At 36.9% G+C, this 16,515-nt stretch overlaps 2 protein-coding genes across 5 annotated transcripts; both read right to left on the bottom strand.

The window, feature by feature from the left end:
• Positions 1–160: 160 nt before the first annotated feature.
• LOC122419413 (solute carrier family 66 member 3) lies at positions 161–2,952 on the bottom strand. The gene is made up of 4 exons (XM_043433954.1): positions 2,306–2,952; positions 1,507–1,729; positions 1,287–1,407; positions 161–1,101 (listed from the first exon to the last, which is right to left on the bottom strand). The coding sequence occupies exons 1-4, from the start codon at positions 2,449–2,451 to the stop codon at positions 971–973; spliced, it is 621 nt and encodes a 206-aa protein (XP_043289889.1). The 5' UTR covers positions 2,452–2,952; the 3' UTR covers positions 161–970.
• A 926-nt stretch (positions 2,953–3,878) lies between these two features.
• On the bottom strand, positions 3,879–15,268 carry LOC122419392 (uncharacterized). Of its 4 annotated transcripts, none has more exons than XM_043433916.1 (6): positions 14,928–15,268; positions 12,924–13,061; positions 12,299–12,508; positions 10,239–12,002; positions 9,324–9,492; positions 3,879–9,215 (listed from the first exon to the last, which is right to left on the bottom strand). In XM_043433916.1, exons 3-6 carry the CDS (start codon positions 12,413–12,415, stop codon positions 8,821–8,823), a joined length of 2,445 nt encoding a protein of 814 aa, XP_043289851.1. In that variant the 5' UTR covers positions 12,416–12,508; positions 12,924–13,061; positions 14,928–15,268; the 3' UTR covers positions 3,879–8,820. The 4 variants fall into 4 exon arrangements, with proteins under 4 accessions (XP_043289851.1, XP_043289878.1, XP_043289867.1 ...); XM_043433943.1 differs by having other exon boundaries at positions 10,239–11,996; XM_043433932.1 differs by lacking the exon at positions 14,928–15,268 and adding an exon at positions 14,622–14,727.
• Positions 15,269–16,515: the final 1,247 nt, after the last annotated feature.

The following is a 16,515-nucleotide window of genomic DNA, read 5'->3' as shown; positions in this document are numbered from 1 at the left end:
GACGGTGTGACATCCACGCGCATCGATTTTGGCGCTTGCGCAAGTCACCGTGATATTTGTATTTTTCGTTCAAAATCGGGTGCCATTTGGAATTCAATAAATGGTGAGTACAATGGGAAAAATGAATTTCATTTTGACAGTGAATAAAAATTACTTTAAATATAAACTCACAATTCTTTTTATTGCTGACATTTTCTTTGACCTAAACTTAAAAAAATATTATATCAACGAATACGTCAATATATCTAACAATTGGAGAACGTTTTGAATTCTAAACTGTCTATATGTCGTTTCCATTAATAATGATCATAACACTACAAAATTAGCGAACGATCGAGAGACGTGGTAGTGTCTTGGTGCCAAGTATTAGAGAGAACGTTTCCAATCAGGCAAAGCAAGACGTTCGTTCATACTCAAGATTGAAGAATGGCTCAAAAAATATTTTAAATCTCAATGGGAATAATAACCTACTTATCATTTCAATAACTTTGATAATCTCAAAATACGTTTATTCCAGACTGTCAATTATTATTGATGGCAACTCTTGCATCTTCTATCCACGAAATTTTTTGTTTGAAAGATTGGATTTCTAAATTGATTAGAGCAGTGAAATTCAGTCACGATATCAAGGTCGGAACCATACAAAAATTTTTTACATGGATTTCTTTCATAAATTTTGTAGTGTGGTCGAGAAAACAACTCCCTTAATTTTACTCTGGCTTATTCATAATGATAAATCGTCTTTGTATTTTCAGAGCATTGATCTTTCAGAATTATTTTTCTATACTTAAAAATAATTATACGTTAGAATATATCTTTTATTTACATGAGTATGAAGACAGGTTTCTGTCACTTTTGTCGTCTATAAATAAACGTAAGCTACACGACGTGCGTACCCCTCATACGTAAAAATAACATTTCCTTTACCACCCACACGTCGTCTTATATTTGAGTTACTTAAAGTGAATTTTCATTCGCGTTTGGCTCGTGACTTGTAGTAAAGAGCTGTGAACATAATACTCGAGCTCAGTGTAACTGAAATAATGAAATTGCCTAGAAGAAGAAGATCCGCTGAATCCATCCATATCGTAAACACTCTTGCTGCAATGAAAAAAAAAATGTTCTATCACAAATTTTCTACTTCTTTTTGAAGATAAATGGAAGTGCCTTAAATACAATAAAATTTAAAAAGTAAAATTCGACGTTACATTCTAAATAATCAAAGCTCAAATTTGATTTTAATTTGACAAGATAAAATTAAAAAATGAATCCAATTAAAGGCTTACTCAGATTTGTAAAAGCAGAGATGAGCCAGGTCAATGGAGACACGGAATCAGCATTTTTGGCCCTCAAAATTGCCAGCAATTGGATTACTTTACTTGATGCCGATATTGGTGTACAGATAGACTGAAATTCGGTTAATCTGTTATCACAACTGCACGAAAATTCTTATTATTCCTATCGCATTGTATATTATCTTATCACATATTTACTGTGAATACTCACTGCCATGAACGTGAGTATCATTTTTGGTATTACTTGAAAGACTAGGCAAGCGCTCAAGATGAAATAAAAAATAGCAGCTGTTAGTGAGCGTGTATTCAATTGATTCAAATATTTCAGAACAAAATATATCAGGACGAATTCTTGAGCAAGTATCACAGGGTATTCCATGTAGGAAAGAATTGAGTATCCATTTGTGTAATTGTAGCTAGTCATCACAGTGTAACTGAAATTTAAATAAAATTATTTTAGCAATTATTAACAAATGAATATGAATTGCAAAGTATGTTTGGAGTGATTGATTTTTAAATAAACATGAAATACCAGGGAAGATTACAAGAAAATTCAAAACTACCAGAAAAAATGGTCCAAATTTTTCAAATAAAAATGTTGTGATATTATTGAAGACTTATCAATACACGAAAACAAATATGCTTTCACAGTCGTGCAGGCAATCTTTACATAAACACTATACACAGAAATTTTGTGTTAACATTCTGGTATACAGTAACCAACAGTATTGATAGCTCAACATAAACATTAATTGAGCATCAATAACTTTCCAATTAGTTAATTTTATCTATTTCCATTTTTTTTGTGCTTGAGGACAATCCAACACTATTTTTCTTTTTTTTATAACTTGTGATCACCTATGGACAATACTTCCAGGGGTATTTTCATTAACAAACAATAGGGCGATGTCATTGAATTCAATGAATTGTTTATGAATGTTACGCATAAAGTATATATATGAAGTTTCAATGAGATTGATTGTGATGAAATACAAAAGAATAAAACTTACCTTGTCAACTCTAAAAGTAAGCTCAACATTGATATCCCAACTGCTGTTTTCAATTTAATTAAATTTATAATTTGTGGCACTTTAAGTATAAAGCACGAAGCTATGGTGATAATACTTAAAGCATTAGCAATGCTTTGCAGATACATTGTTGTTTTGTTTTGTTTTGTTTTTGAGGCAAGAGAAAAGAAATTCAATGTTTAATTTCTTATTTCTGTTCGAGAGAATGAAATTGATTGCATTTCAATTTCAAAAGAAGTCACTTTTGTCGAAGTTAAAAAACATTGTGTTGTTAAAAGATAATTTCACTGATTCGTTTCATTACGAGCTTTTGCGTTCCTTTTGCGGGCCTTTTCGAAGAACGCAAATGAGCGGAATAGTGTTGAACAACGCTTCGCATTGATTTTTTTTATCCGCGTTTTAGTGCATGGCAATTGAAAATATTTCGTTCGAGTTAATTCAGATGAAATAGTCTTCTATTTTAGCTCACGCGAAAAGACGGTTTTAGTTAAAGAAAAAACAGCCGGTAGCGTGCATACCGTCTGGTTACGAAACAATTTAGTTGCCCGGTTCTCGTACAATGTACCCAGACAGAAAGCCTGCGTTTCTCGAACTTGGGACAAAGCTTGGGAGCCCCACCACCACTGTCAGCTGATCACCCACGTTTGTAATAAAATTCAAGAGATAGCATTTACTGAGCATGTGTGGCTTCATTTCAGCAACGTTTTTAAACTACCCCGGAAAACTTGGTGTTAACCTTGCGGGTTAAATTCAATATTCAACAAAGTTTACAAAATTGTGTTTACGAATGTTTTCATAAAAATCGGATATAATAAAACAGTGTGAACCGATCGAAGTACATTTTTGAAATCCAGAATACGGTGAATTCGTAATTTCAAGAGGTCATTGCTTGCATGGCACCTGGGAATCGGAGAATTAGACATATCGTGACATTCGCCATGTTAATGCATATACAGCTAACCTACCGCAAACAATTATAGCACATTATTCTTCGAAAGAATTAGTTTATTTTGCATCTCATAAAATTTGAAAGGATTTAGGCAGTACTAACCTTTAGATTTCTTTTGTCAATGGTTGCAAATTTCATTGTAACTATTTCAACTAAAATTTACATTTGATTGTCAACGTAAAAGTTCACGATTAGATAATCTCTGAAAATTTTTAACAATATTCAAAACTTCACAAACACACTGATTAAGTATTAGTTGATATTCGCAAGTAATTATATAGTGTTACTCAAAAATATTTCTCAAATGTCTATCCCACCCAATGTTCGTTAAATACAATATAAAAAAAATTAATATACTATTCGGTCAATAATCAATCTGTTTAAAATATTCATCTCTTCACATTGAAATTTGTGATATCGTTCAGCCATTTAATTTTTTGAGGGCCCGATGAGTATTGAAGTTTATCTGATGAAATGAGAACATTAAGTACTATTCGGTTTTATAAGAAAAAAAGCATTTTAAATATAACTCATTTGATTGGAATCAAAATGAAAATGGTGTAAAAAAATGGTTATTCATAATATGACAGAGAGAGAAGAGAGAGATTGGTCTCAAAAATTTATTTCAATGTCAACATTGCAGTACAAACGTTGTTAATCAACTACATGCGTATTCAATTAGGCTTAGATTACTTTTTTCTCCACCGTACAATAAATTAATTGTTAATCGTAAGAAGGGGCTTATTATGCCTGTGCTCTTTTTATTATTTCATTTTTTCCTCATATTCCTTCTTCACGTTTTCGTTTTTTTTACTTTTTAGTTTATCATTAATTATTCATCTTCCTGTCATCATTGCATTTAAGCATTTTTTTTGTATGGATGGAAGTGTGTATACAATATTATACGTATTTTAAAGCAATATCAGTCGCACATATCTGTCGAATTGGATTATTTCATATGCGTTTAATAATGCGTTTCGCAATTTTTAATTTTTCATTTCTCGACATGATTCCTCCAACCGTGGCTACTACGATCTCCATCACGGATGCTCACTTTCCTTGACTCTGTTTTTATTTTTTTTTCGATTTTCTTTCATTTTCGTTTCAGAGGATATTCCGGTTTGTATTTCCACCCGAAATCGATTCAGCCGTTGTGTCTTATAATTAAGGGGTTTTTTTTTTTTCAATTTTTTTTTCGTATTAATTTACTTTTTCCACTATCATCGACTACGCTAATGTCACGTTCTCTATGAAATAGATTAAATAAAATGACATGTGCATATGTTCACGTGTTTCATTTAATTTTTTTTTCTTTTAATTCTTCACCTTCACTTTTCGTTTAATTATTTACGGTTATTTCAAGTAGGTAACCTTCAATTTCTTTTCACGTTACACAAAGAAACAAAAATCATTTCTTCGTTTTTGTTTGTTATTTTTCATCTTTTCGTTCGTCATCCTCGTTGAAACGCGTTGCGAAAAATGCCGAAATGATTGTGGTTCTTTCGCCACATTTGGGCCACGATACAAGTTCCATTTGTTTCTGTTATTTTATTTTTATAAATGTCACTCAAGGTGTTTATTATTATTTATCATAGCTCGGTGCAGTACGAAGTGTATAAAAGATTTTCACGCTGGATTTATCTCTTCGTCGTGTATTTATTATTATTTTATTTATTTATTTATCGTTTTGTTGTTTTGTTTTGTTTATTACTTAATTCTTGCATGTCCCTTAAGTTTCAGATTAACTTCAGATTATTATCGTGAGATAAAATTTTTCGTTCGTCGTTCGTTCATAATACTCTGGCAATCCGAAAGAAAATATAAATTCTGTATCAGCAATCGTTCATCCTTGAAACAACACTATGCACTTTACTTTCTTCTTGTCATATGATTTTTCCTATTTTCTTTTAAGTTTATTCAAATTATTTTCTTTTTTCATTTCATTTTTTCTTCTTTTTTTTTTTTTTCAAGTCAAAGATGGTCAAAATTTTTTTGTCTTTCGTCATGAAAATCCCGCCGTTATTCATCCTTCATGTAATTTTTTCAATGTTTCATCATTTCATTCAGTATACTCATTAAATTCACGCTAGTAGCGATCGAACTTGGTGATAAAACGTTTTAGACTAGGAGATCTGGATAGTATGAAGATGACAATGAATTTAATAATCCGTGCTGGACGTTTATAATATGGTTTTCGTGAACGATCGCGACAGTAATTTAATAACCGGACTATTCGAATGTAACAGCGGTAAAACTGTCGAATTATATTCAAACGACGTTTACACAGGAAATAATGTTTGACATAATTCCTAACGAAAATGGAGTTTTTTTCGAGCGAGTGTGTAACATTTATTTTTCTCCTACTTCAGTTTTTTAATGATTCGTAATAAAGCATGTGTGTGGTACATGTTTCACGTGTACTTTCACGAATATATATATATATGTACATACGAAATAAAATTAAATTAAAAGAAAAAAAAAAAAATACTGGTTACAAAACTTAAATTCTAGGGGCTCGAATAATTTTAAGTGTTGAACACCGAACCCGTCCATGGGACGGAAGCTGAAAGCTGACTTCAACGTGGGAAGAATAAAAATAATAATCGAATGTAATTCGAATATATAAAATAAAATAGGATGGTGCTTTCGAAGCGGTAATGAAAAAATAAACATGTTTACCACACGTACGATTGCCCAGCAATCCAGTAAGACAAATCACTTCGATTGACTCGTTTTCTTCGATGCCCCAAATTTCATTTGTTTTTTTTTTGTTTTTTTTTTTTTCGTGTCTTTTAGATACAACGTTCAATAATGACTAGTAAAACCGTTACTCTCTCGTCGTAACAATGATTCAACAACGTTCGCGGACTGTCATTGGCGACAGACCTGCGCTCGTATAGTCGGTGGGCAGGTACTTTTGACGATACCATTAAATCACGTTACATCATGCACCCGTTTTTTTTTTTTTTTTTTTAAATCTGAATCTTCAAATTGCATAGAATTCTTTTCGTTTATCAACGAAGAAGCGGGTGCCGGCGCGCACATTTAAAAAGTATAATCGTTTCAACCTTTTTCTCTTCGTCGCTTGCTCACGCTTCCGGTGCTTGATCCTTTCAAGCAAGAATCACAGACGTGTCGTAAAATCTACGTAATTGTAACGTTTTAACTTATCATAACAGGAGAGAGAATAAAAATTTTCTATTCGTACACGTGAGTAACAAACTTTTTATCGCGAACTTCATCACTTTGCCTAGCTTATTATCCTCTCCTCCCTTCAACTTTTTATCTCGGTCTCGTTTCGGTGAGAGTTCGCGCCCGATTATTGGAAATTGAACAAATGAGATATCTCGACCTCGGTTTTTCCCTTTCATTTCGTTTCGTGCGTTGAAGGCAGACTATATATTTTACTTTCAATCATCGCGGTTCTATCGGCTACTTTGTATGATTGGCAATTCATATATTTGCTTTATAAACTATGGGACAATTGAAATAACACTTTGATAATATAGCTAACTATTGATGTAAACGTGAAATAAAGGAAAATCGTAGCAAAGGAGCGGTGGTGAAAACAATTGACCCATACTCCCCCCCCCCCTCCTAGCCTTTCTGTCGTACAATTCGTTCATCGTTCCATAGTTTTTGTGATCGTTACCGTGTGCGCGTTTTTCAGCATGTTTCGTTTCCTTTTTTCTATCCCTCCTCCCATTCATTTGAAAGAATTTATTCAACGAAATAATTACGAGTATGATTGAGTTGCCCTCGAAACGAGACGACGCGAATAATTTAATCGAGATTTGCTTGTTTAATGCTTTGCTAAAGTGGTTATACCTCGTTTTTAGGATCGTGTGTCATCGCGATGATTTTTATTTACATCTTTGGCATCGGTCCAAAAGTCAAACAATCGGTCGATCAAAATTATTTTACTTATACTCCTAAATATTCATCTTTGCGGTTATTAAATTATCGTAGTTTCGTCCATTTCTTGTTGTCGGATGTATATCATGATCTTACTTTACCCCCTTACGGTATGATGATTTTTGCTGTTCCGAAGCTTTCATACAAGACAATTTTGATGCAATTATTATATAAATAAATATATATATATATATATGTATGGCACGTTAAAATAGATCCGGCGGTTTACGTATTCATGGTAAAATAATGTTAAAAATATTTGTAAAAATGAATTTATGGGAATTTCGGTACTTGACGATTTACAAAAAATGTAATGATGTTCAGCTACGTTTAGAACGTTTCTGTGACTTGCAATTATGAAATTATCAACTAATTGTATGAACAAAACGTTGTTCAATGAGAATAACAAACGATTTTTTTTTCGTTGTGCGATTATGAATTGTTGTAAGATATTTAGTCTCAGAAAAATCTATAAAAAGGAATGTGCTAAACAAAATGATCATTCAGAAAAATGAAAAATTTTATGGCACGTGACGAGCAAATGGTTTCCCTGTACATTGAAAAACATTCCCTTTCGACATCAATATTTCTCAAGGATTGTTAATACGAATTATCAAAGTTTTGCGAAGTCACAAAAAAGACTGAAACTTTTACATTTTTTGTCGACTGCGAAGTTTCGAAATTCTAAGCCAATAAAATCTTTGCTTGAGAAATATGTGGGATTCACACTTGTGAAGAAGAAAGTTACCGAAAATTTCGTTGAAATAATAAAAATCTTCAAACAAAATTGTGAGCTACAAATTTGAACTTGGAAAAGTCCAACTCTTGAATCAGTATTTCGCTGAAAGACGGAAAAGATGGAATAATTGATGAAAAACGCAAAACTCTGAAGCGAGCCCGCGAGCAAAAGTCCTATCGTCATGAGTCTGTAAATCCCCACGGTTTAAACTTTTATGACGAATGAAAAAGAAACTTCCTTCGATACTGCTCGTAATATATGTTTCCTTAGTAGTATCTGGTCTCTTTCAATTTTCTTTTCATTAATTATCACCTACTATACCTCAATGTGAAAATTCAATAAATATACATGTAAAAATCATCATGAAATCAATGATAGTCCGTATTCACAATTCGCTCGTGTACGAAGAAGGCTTATTCCGAAAATTTGCTACTTTAAATTTTCGCAATAAGCTCAAACATGATGTTGCCATTAGTTTTCAATAGCTAACCAAAAAAACCGTATGAATTCTCTGTCTCCTTTTCGAATTAGCAAGTTTTGAATGCGGGCCATTAAATTCATGAATTGATTGTAAAATCGTCTACCACTTAATTAATATTCAATGCTATTGTGTGTGTGTGTGTGTGTGTGTGTGTGTGTGTGTGTGTGTGTGTATGTGTGGCCGCATGCCTGCGCGTGTGTTTTCGCAATTCGTAAGTTTGCCACATCCTATCAATCTATCGCGTAAGATCGAATGCGAAAAAACGTTTGCTCATTTTCGTTTTTCTGTTTCCTTTCTTTGCATTCTCTCTCCCTTATCTTTTTTTTCTCTTGGCATTAATCGTTTAAATCGTTTAAACTTATTATTAAATTACATGTCAAGACGAGATGCAGTACGAATTACGTATTTGTACCTCACGATAGGCCTTGCGGTGTAAAACAAATCTTCTCTAATTCACCGGTCGACGAACTGACCGGTGACTCCGCTCGATCGTCTTGCTCTGCCAATTGCTCGCTGTAGTAATGCGGCGTACTAAGATAATCTATGAGACGACGAGGCAGCGGTAACGTCGGTATCAAATCCCTGCGTACCATCTTCAATATGACGAATCTGCACGTGTGCTGAAGACTCTGTACTTGTTTGAATCTCGATACCGGATGTAAAAGTTGAACCCTCATTGGTCCGAGGACTGGACGCCGATGAAGAAAAAACAAATAGCGTCCGCTCCGTGAATGTTCCACCGCGTTCTCGATGAAATCCACAATCGTGTGGGACTTGAATTTCGTGCAACTCCCAAAGCTGAAGTTACCTAAATCATTTAAATCATTCAGTCAATATTTTTCCTCCTCAATTTTCTCCTTTAATCTTTTTTAATCTTTGTCAATTCTATTTTGTTTTTTTTTTACTCCTGACTCACCCTGATCATGCTCTATTCTCACGTGACGGACGCAACTGTTCAATCTGAACGACAGTGAGAATATGTAATGATCGTCACTGCTGTCCCGAACTATGAATGAACCGTCCGGCTCGTTCGACAATATTTTCTCCGCAGCTTCACCGGACATCGGACCCCAATACCAACCGTACTGCGACGATAAAATAATTATTCGTAAAAACAAGTACATGCACAAAAGCTTCTGAGAAATATCGATAATGAAGTTTGTGCCGTAACCGAATGATCCGTGTTCCCGTATTTGTAATTTACTTCGACTGCAGGCAACTCATTTTTGTTTTCCCCACAACGATTGACTTGAAAAGAGGTTGAAATTATGAAAATTCATAAATCGGACAGAAAAAAGTATTTCGTTGTACTTAAAAAGGCGAAATTCAGTTCCATAATATTTTTTATGATCGAATTCCGTGATGTGGAGACGAGAAAAATAAAACACTTTTGCCACAAATCGTTTTGGAGATAGCACAGTTTTTTTATCTTTCATGATAACCGAATTCAGTCAGGCAAAAACATGAGTCAAAGGGTCAACGAAAATGGGATTCAGGGGCGATTGTTGCAAAGCATTTTTTGTTGGCAGCGATCAACAGTGGCTCGATGTGAAAATTGCGAAAACTTCAAAATCCATGGCATTGCTCGAGTCATTTCATTTTTTAATGAATAAAAACTGGATGATGATTTTTTAGCACAGTTTTTGAAATTTAGGATAAAAAAATGTTCTTCGTGACGAATTGAGAGTCGTTTCGAGGGTAATTTTCCTCGATTTCGACAGAACGATTGAAAGTGCGTCTAAACTTCTGATATTGAAAAGTTCGTAATCCCTCAAATCGTGTATTGAACGATGAAACCAAACGAAAAGTCATCGTGTTTGATAAAACTTACATCTTTGACCTTTTCGATACTGGCAGCAAAATCCATGCTCGTATCTTCAGCAGCCTCCTCGTCGTCTCTGGGTGGAGATGAATGGCGCATAGAGTTGGGGGAATCGGGTTTTGAGACAATGGCAGCGAGAGCGTCCTCTCCCTGTTCGACGTTGATCTGTCCGTTGCTACGTGGCAATGGTGGCAGGGCACGTCTGAAGAAAGGCAATTTTTGCACTGGATTTTCAACGTCGTTGGTCGTGTTATTATTATTGGCATGTTGATCGGAGTCGCCTTCGTCCTCTTCGACGATGTCGCCTTGAACGATGCTGTTTCTTTTTTCAACGAAATGATCAGGCGAGCCGAGTCTTTTAAACCTAAATATATTGCACAGGGTTTGTTTGAGATTCAGCGAAAAATTGCGCTGGCTTTTCTTCATTTTTTCGCGATCAGTATCGACTTTTTCCTTGTGTACATCGTCCTTGACTTTTTTGTGTTTCATACTGACGAGCGTATTTTTTTTGTGTTTTCTAACGTTGCCATTGTTGTTGTTATTGTTGATGAGTCCATTGGTACTTTTGTTGGATATCGGTGTATCGGTCGACGAGTCAGTGTGAGGATTGCTATATCTATTATTATTATTTACACTAAGACCCTTTGGCAAAGCGAGATGTATCGGTGTCTGACTAATCGGTACTTTGTCCCGTTTTATTTTGTTCTCGCTCGAATCGCTCGAGCTCGAATATAGAGTTTCGAGGTACTGTCGTACCTCGTGAAGCGTCATGTGTATCGGCTCTCCGATGTTGTGCGGATGACTGTTGGAGGTGCGAGAACTATGGCGGCCCGAGGTGCCCGGTACACTGTGACGCTTGCCATTACCACTCTCGTTGCAGCACACCTCGGCGAGGAGTCTCTGGGACTTGATGACGTGAGTAATGGCCCTTGGTTTACCGCAATAATGTCGTGCCTGTTGTATATGGGCTTCGAGCTCGCTCTGCGAGCTCGCCGAGACGTTTCTCCGCCTTTTGCGATGATGTCGATGACGTTTCGGCCTTTGGGGCGTTGGCAACTCGTGCAGAGGTCGCACCACGTCTATCGGCACCGTGTAAATGTCCGAGTCAAAGGGCACGTTGTACATGTCGCTTATCTCGCTCGTCGTTAACACGTCGTGCGACATTGCCGACGTTATGAAACTGCTGTCGTCAGCTTTGTTGCAAAGACCCGAGGTATTTATCGAATTGTGAGAACTCGAGAGACGCGAAGATGCCAACGAGCAACGCGAATTCGGACGATTCAACGTGTTGTACGGCGTTATCGTAATCGTTGCTGTTCCTTGACGCGACGACGACGACCCTAAAAAATCTGTCGCCCAAAAACGCTTCGAATTGTGAATACTCGTTGTTATTGCTGGCACCGGATTTGGTATTGGCGCAATACGCCCCTCCGGCCAAGATATACGACAAGATATCACCAGTGCCTCCTCCACTATGTGACTCACGAGGTTACTTGAAAATTCCTCGATCCAACGTGGCGCTTTCAAACGCGAGTGCCGACCGTAACACAACAACGGCGGATTCGACGTTACCGAGTCCGGTGGCGAAGGACTGTCCTGGAACTCCGGCGGCGGCTTTATCGCCACGTCCACCACTTCCACCTCCAGCTTACCCTCCAAATCCGTCCAACCTGGACCTTTCTTTAGTGTATTGAAATTTTGACCACACATCCCGTCCGAATAATCGAACGAGTCCTGAGACAATGATTTGCTTTCTATGTCGCTCTCCTGCATCTGGAATTTAACCAGAAAATCAATTAATTCCTTCCTTGTTCAGATCCCTTCTCGTACTTGTAATGCCTTCGGGATCCCAAAAAAATTCATTTTTCAAGCTTTACACCAACTTTCAATCTATGCGCAAATCTTCATTATTAAATTCCACCAAGCGCGCTTTTTCCACTCACAAATTTAACCCCGTTTTCAAAGACAAAAGTTTCACTCTTTGACCAATTATCGAGTCGCTCTTTTCACAATCCCTAATATTCTTCCACTCTCCTCCATTTTCTTTCCCCCGAAAGAACAATGTGTACCTCAATCGCGAGATGAGCTCGTACCGAATCACTGGATATGGAGCCTCCAAGCCCGCTGCTACCAAATTCGCTGAGCGGTCCCGTAGCGCTGAGTGAACAAGAAGGCGGTGAATCCATGACAATTTATATCTTTTCGGAGTCAAACTATCGGTTCTCCCTTCAAAATCTATTTGACTGTCTCGAGTCTTCCTGAACATTCTGCATTGTTACCTGCAACGAAATAAAATAAAGAAATTCCATTTTCAATAACGTTTTTCCCGATCAATGAGACTTTGTTCTTGGCACGAGACAAATTTGACGGAGCAAAAGTGAACATTTCTGGAATAGTTGGCTCCTCGTGGGCTTCGAAAAGTAATTAAAAAATTCGTGATATTCTGTTGATTGGAATCGGTGCAGTACAAATTTCGGCAATCCGTGAATGAAAAAATCGACGTTGTATTTCCAACAGGGAATTTCCACCCGGATTTCCATTGGTATTCGTGAAAAATGTGGAATATTTCGTGGAGAATTTCAGCCACGGTTCCGAAGTCGGAAAGAACGATGAGCGCGTTGTAAAATCAGAAAACGGAAAAAAACGATCGTCAATAACTTTTGAAATAAGGAAAAAAGATTCTCTATTTTTTACCTGTGAATAACAGTTTGTCTGCTCGTTACACTCAGTCGTAAAAATTGCACTTTTTTCCCCCATTGAGTGGTCCATTTTGGTTGGAACGTCCGCGCGCAGTCTTTCAGCTTTTCCGTTAAAAGTATCAAATTTCCAAATCTGCAAAAGCGTATTTTATTAAACAATGAATAAAATATCGGTGATGGGTGGAAGAAAAGACAGCAGGCATGCTTTTTATTCGTGCCTCAAACTTACACCGTTTCCTATGAATAGAATGCATTCATGCTCTTATCTAATTTACGTCATTCGCTTTGTACGGTTATTATTATCTCACGGCTGTACGCTTCTCACATAATTCCGAGCAAGTTTTTATGAATTTACGATGAATTCAATGACAAACGCCGGCCGCCAATCGCTCGAACCGACCCAAACTTGGGTTTGTCAAAGCTTTCGAAATTGCAATGTCTCCGTGCGCGGTTGAGACCAGTTATCAGTAATATTAATATATTTCATGAGAGCTGTGCTTTATGAATTATTCCCGACTCGAAACAAACCAGTTTCAATCCTCTGTGGGAACGTTCCAAGTTAAATGTAATATGGGAATGAGAAATCGGTGAAAACGTGCGAATGTACTTTGATCATAGCTGACTCGACGGAAAAAAAATTCAGTATTTTGCTGTTTCTCATTTTTTAAATTTTATTTCACATTTTTTTTCTCTCCTAAGGTTTTACGAATTTTTTCGTCAACTGAAAACGCTTTGAAGGTGCTGCCCTTAAAATTTAACGCGAAACTGATTTTTATTTGGAGTGATGAAAAATTGAAATCGAAATAGCGAAGAATTTTTCGTTATTGATAAAATATTTTTCCGTGGCACTGTACAATATCGTACAAAGGTCAAAGGAAAGTTTGTATTTTTTCTCTCTCTCTCTCCCAGGGGCGATTAGTTTTTGCAGAGCCAATTTTTGTGTGCAATGCTCTGAAAATGTTTAATGTCATAAGAGGCGAGAATAAATGATGAAATTCTGATTTTTAATATCGCCTAAAAAAAGTGTTCGAATTTATGAAAATTTTATAACTTTACGTACAGCTTCGTTGCGAATGAAAAATCGTGATTTCGACGTGTCAATAATGACGTAGATAGTCGAAATCTATTCGAAATAAATGAGCGTTCGAATGAACTGAGCAAAATTTTTTAATCCCGGTGTCACAAAGAGTTCATCAAATACCGAGTATTTACTGGAATTCGGCAAACTGAGAAATCGAGTAATCCCACTTCGTCCTCGAATTCCCCGAAATGTCGTATTTTCCCGTTTAATTATACAGCAACAACATAAACTAAGCGGACTAACCGAATTTTGTTTTGGTAAGAAGGAATTCACGGAATAGAAGTGAATTAACGAATGTGCCCTGTGCCTTGCATGCACGCCCATGCGCCTCCGAAGAAACAATCGCCGCTAGAGCGATGTAATGATAAAAAAAAGATGCTCCTGCAGACAAGCTTTTTGCTCTCTATTTTTCTCTTGCTCTTTCTCTCCCTCTCCGCTCTCTTTTTCTCACTGCTCGTGTCTCGCGAAAATCACTCGTCGCACTGGTGCAATATTTCGTGAGTTACACGTCCACGCGTAAGAAATCAATTAGCCCGTAACGATTGAAAAGATTTCAAGGAGAAATAAAGAAGTTCGCTCGTATGTACGTTTTTTTTATAATTGTATACGTACACCGAAAGTCGTGTGATATATTGAAAAGGAGGAATAACACACACGATGAGCTTCAACACGATATTGTTCCCGGTGAAACCACGATGTTTGCGACACAGACAATACGTACTATACGAGCCGAGTTTGACGTCTCCGGTGGGAAGAGAAAGACAGCCAGATAGAAAGGGGAAAAGGGAGGGGGGGGGGGGAAGGGGAAGCAGGAGGAGAAGGAGATAGAAAGAGCGATTTGGGAACGAGAGGAAGAAAGATCGAGAATAGCGTAGTAGTGTAGTAGGATTGGTAGTAAAATCGAAAACGTCCACGTACGTTTTTGCGCTAGGTTGTTTGAAGCCATCCCTCGTAGCCAGGATCCGTCACGTCGTGAATCTTCATCGAATAAATTTTCATTGTTGAGACACATAAAAAGGGTTTTGGACGAGTACTAGTTTTTTTTTTCGCAGCACAAATCAATATTTAAAAGGAAAACACTCGGTTGTCACACGCACATTATTCACTTTTTATTTCACTACGGATCTGTCACGAAGAGATTGACGAGAATCCCTTTCTCATTTTCTTAGTTATAACCACTCATCGCCACACAAACACTACATTTTCTTCCCTTTCTTTATTATTTTTCATGATACTTTCGCGTGTTTATAGATTTTACGATGATCCATCCAGGACCGCGAGAGCTCCCAAGCTTGTCCGGCCAATGTTGCAGCAGCGGAAAAAGCAGGCTGCGAAATGATGGAGAGAGATAGAGAGAGACGGAGGAAACGACACACGAGGAAATAACACCGAGCAACGGAAAACTCACTTTTCAATTTAATATACTTAAAAACACTCACGCACTCTTAAAAACACGCACAACCGTCGCATTATCAGACAAACTCCGACTGACTAAAGTTGTTATGACACCGCATAGAAATTTACACCTGCTGATACGTGTGTGACTCATCAGGACCGTGATGACTACGATGACCGCGACTACACCACCACGAGCAGGAACACTGACGGCTCGATAGGCGATTTTCCGGAGCTCACGAGGTCCAATGATCAAGCCGGTTTTCCGGGAAAAGGCTCCGCGCATACGACCCCATTGGGTGTTGCACTTTTCATCATACATATATGCCGAGCACCTCGCTCCGCGGATCCGAAGGATCACACACAAAATGGTCGGCCCGCCCGATAACCATTCGCGCATGCGTCAACGACCGAACGTTCGACGCGCGCATTTATGAAATTCACGACAAACAGAGCGGGCTTTGAATCATTGATTTTGCCTATTTCACGTAAACAATTTATAAACTTTATAAACAATCGATTGTCTAGATAATTACGAGACTGAAGTGTTGCATTTTTGTAACAATTTCTCTTTTTTTCGAGGCGTATTCTACCGATTTTTGTAACTCTGTCGGAACACGATTTAAAATCCAAAATAATTTGTCAGCTTTTTTTATTCTTTTTTCCTTTCGTGGAAAATTTTTTTCACACTGCAAAAAATGCGTGTTCACGTTGGCTCAACGTTCCAAATTTTTCTCACTAAAAATCTCATTTTTGCGAATTTTTTCAGGTTTTTAAGTTCTAGGTAAAAAAAAACATTTTTCAAAAAGTGACTCCTTTGTAAATGTTTTAATTCCGGGTTTTTTAGTGTCCGAATCAGATACTCGATAATCGCGAATTTTATTCACGATTCTTCACTCAACGAGTCACTTTATTCCATCGATCTCTGCACACTCGAAAATCGAAGTTTTTTTACCGACCGCTGGTACCTTACCAGAAGAAACTTTTTTAAGTGAATTTAGCTTTTTACCCCGCAGTGACAGTTTTTTAAACACATTTCGGAGTTTTCGATTAAAAGTTTTTAAATTCACGAATTTACAATTGAAAAGCATTGTAAATTGGTGAATGACAA

Source organism: Venturia canescens, chromosome 1 (assembly GCF_019457755.1).
Source record: "Venturia canescens isolate UGA chromosome 1, ASM1945775v1, whole genome shotgun sequence".
Taxonomy (NCBI): domain Eukaryota; kingdom Metazoa; phylum Arthropoda; class Insecta; order Hymenoptera; family Ichneumonidae; genus Venturia; species Venturia canescens.
This window is presented reverse-complemented; position numbering and strand designations above follow the sequence as displayed.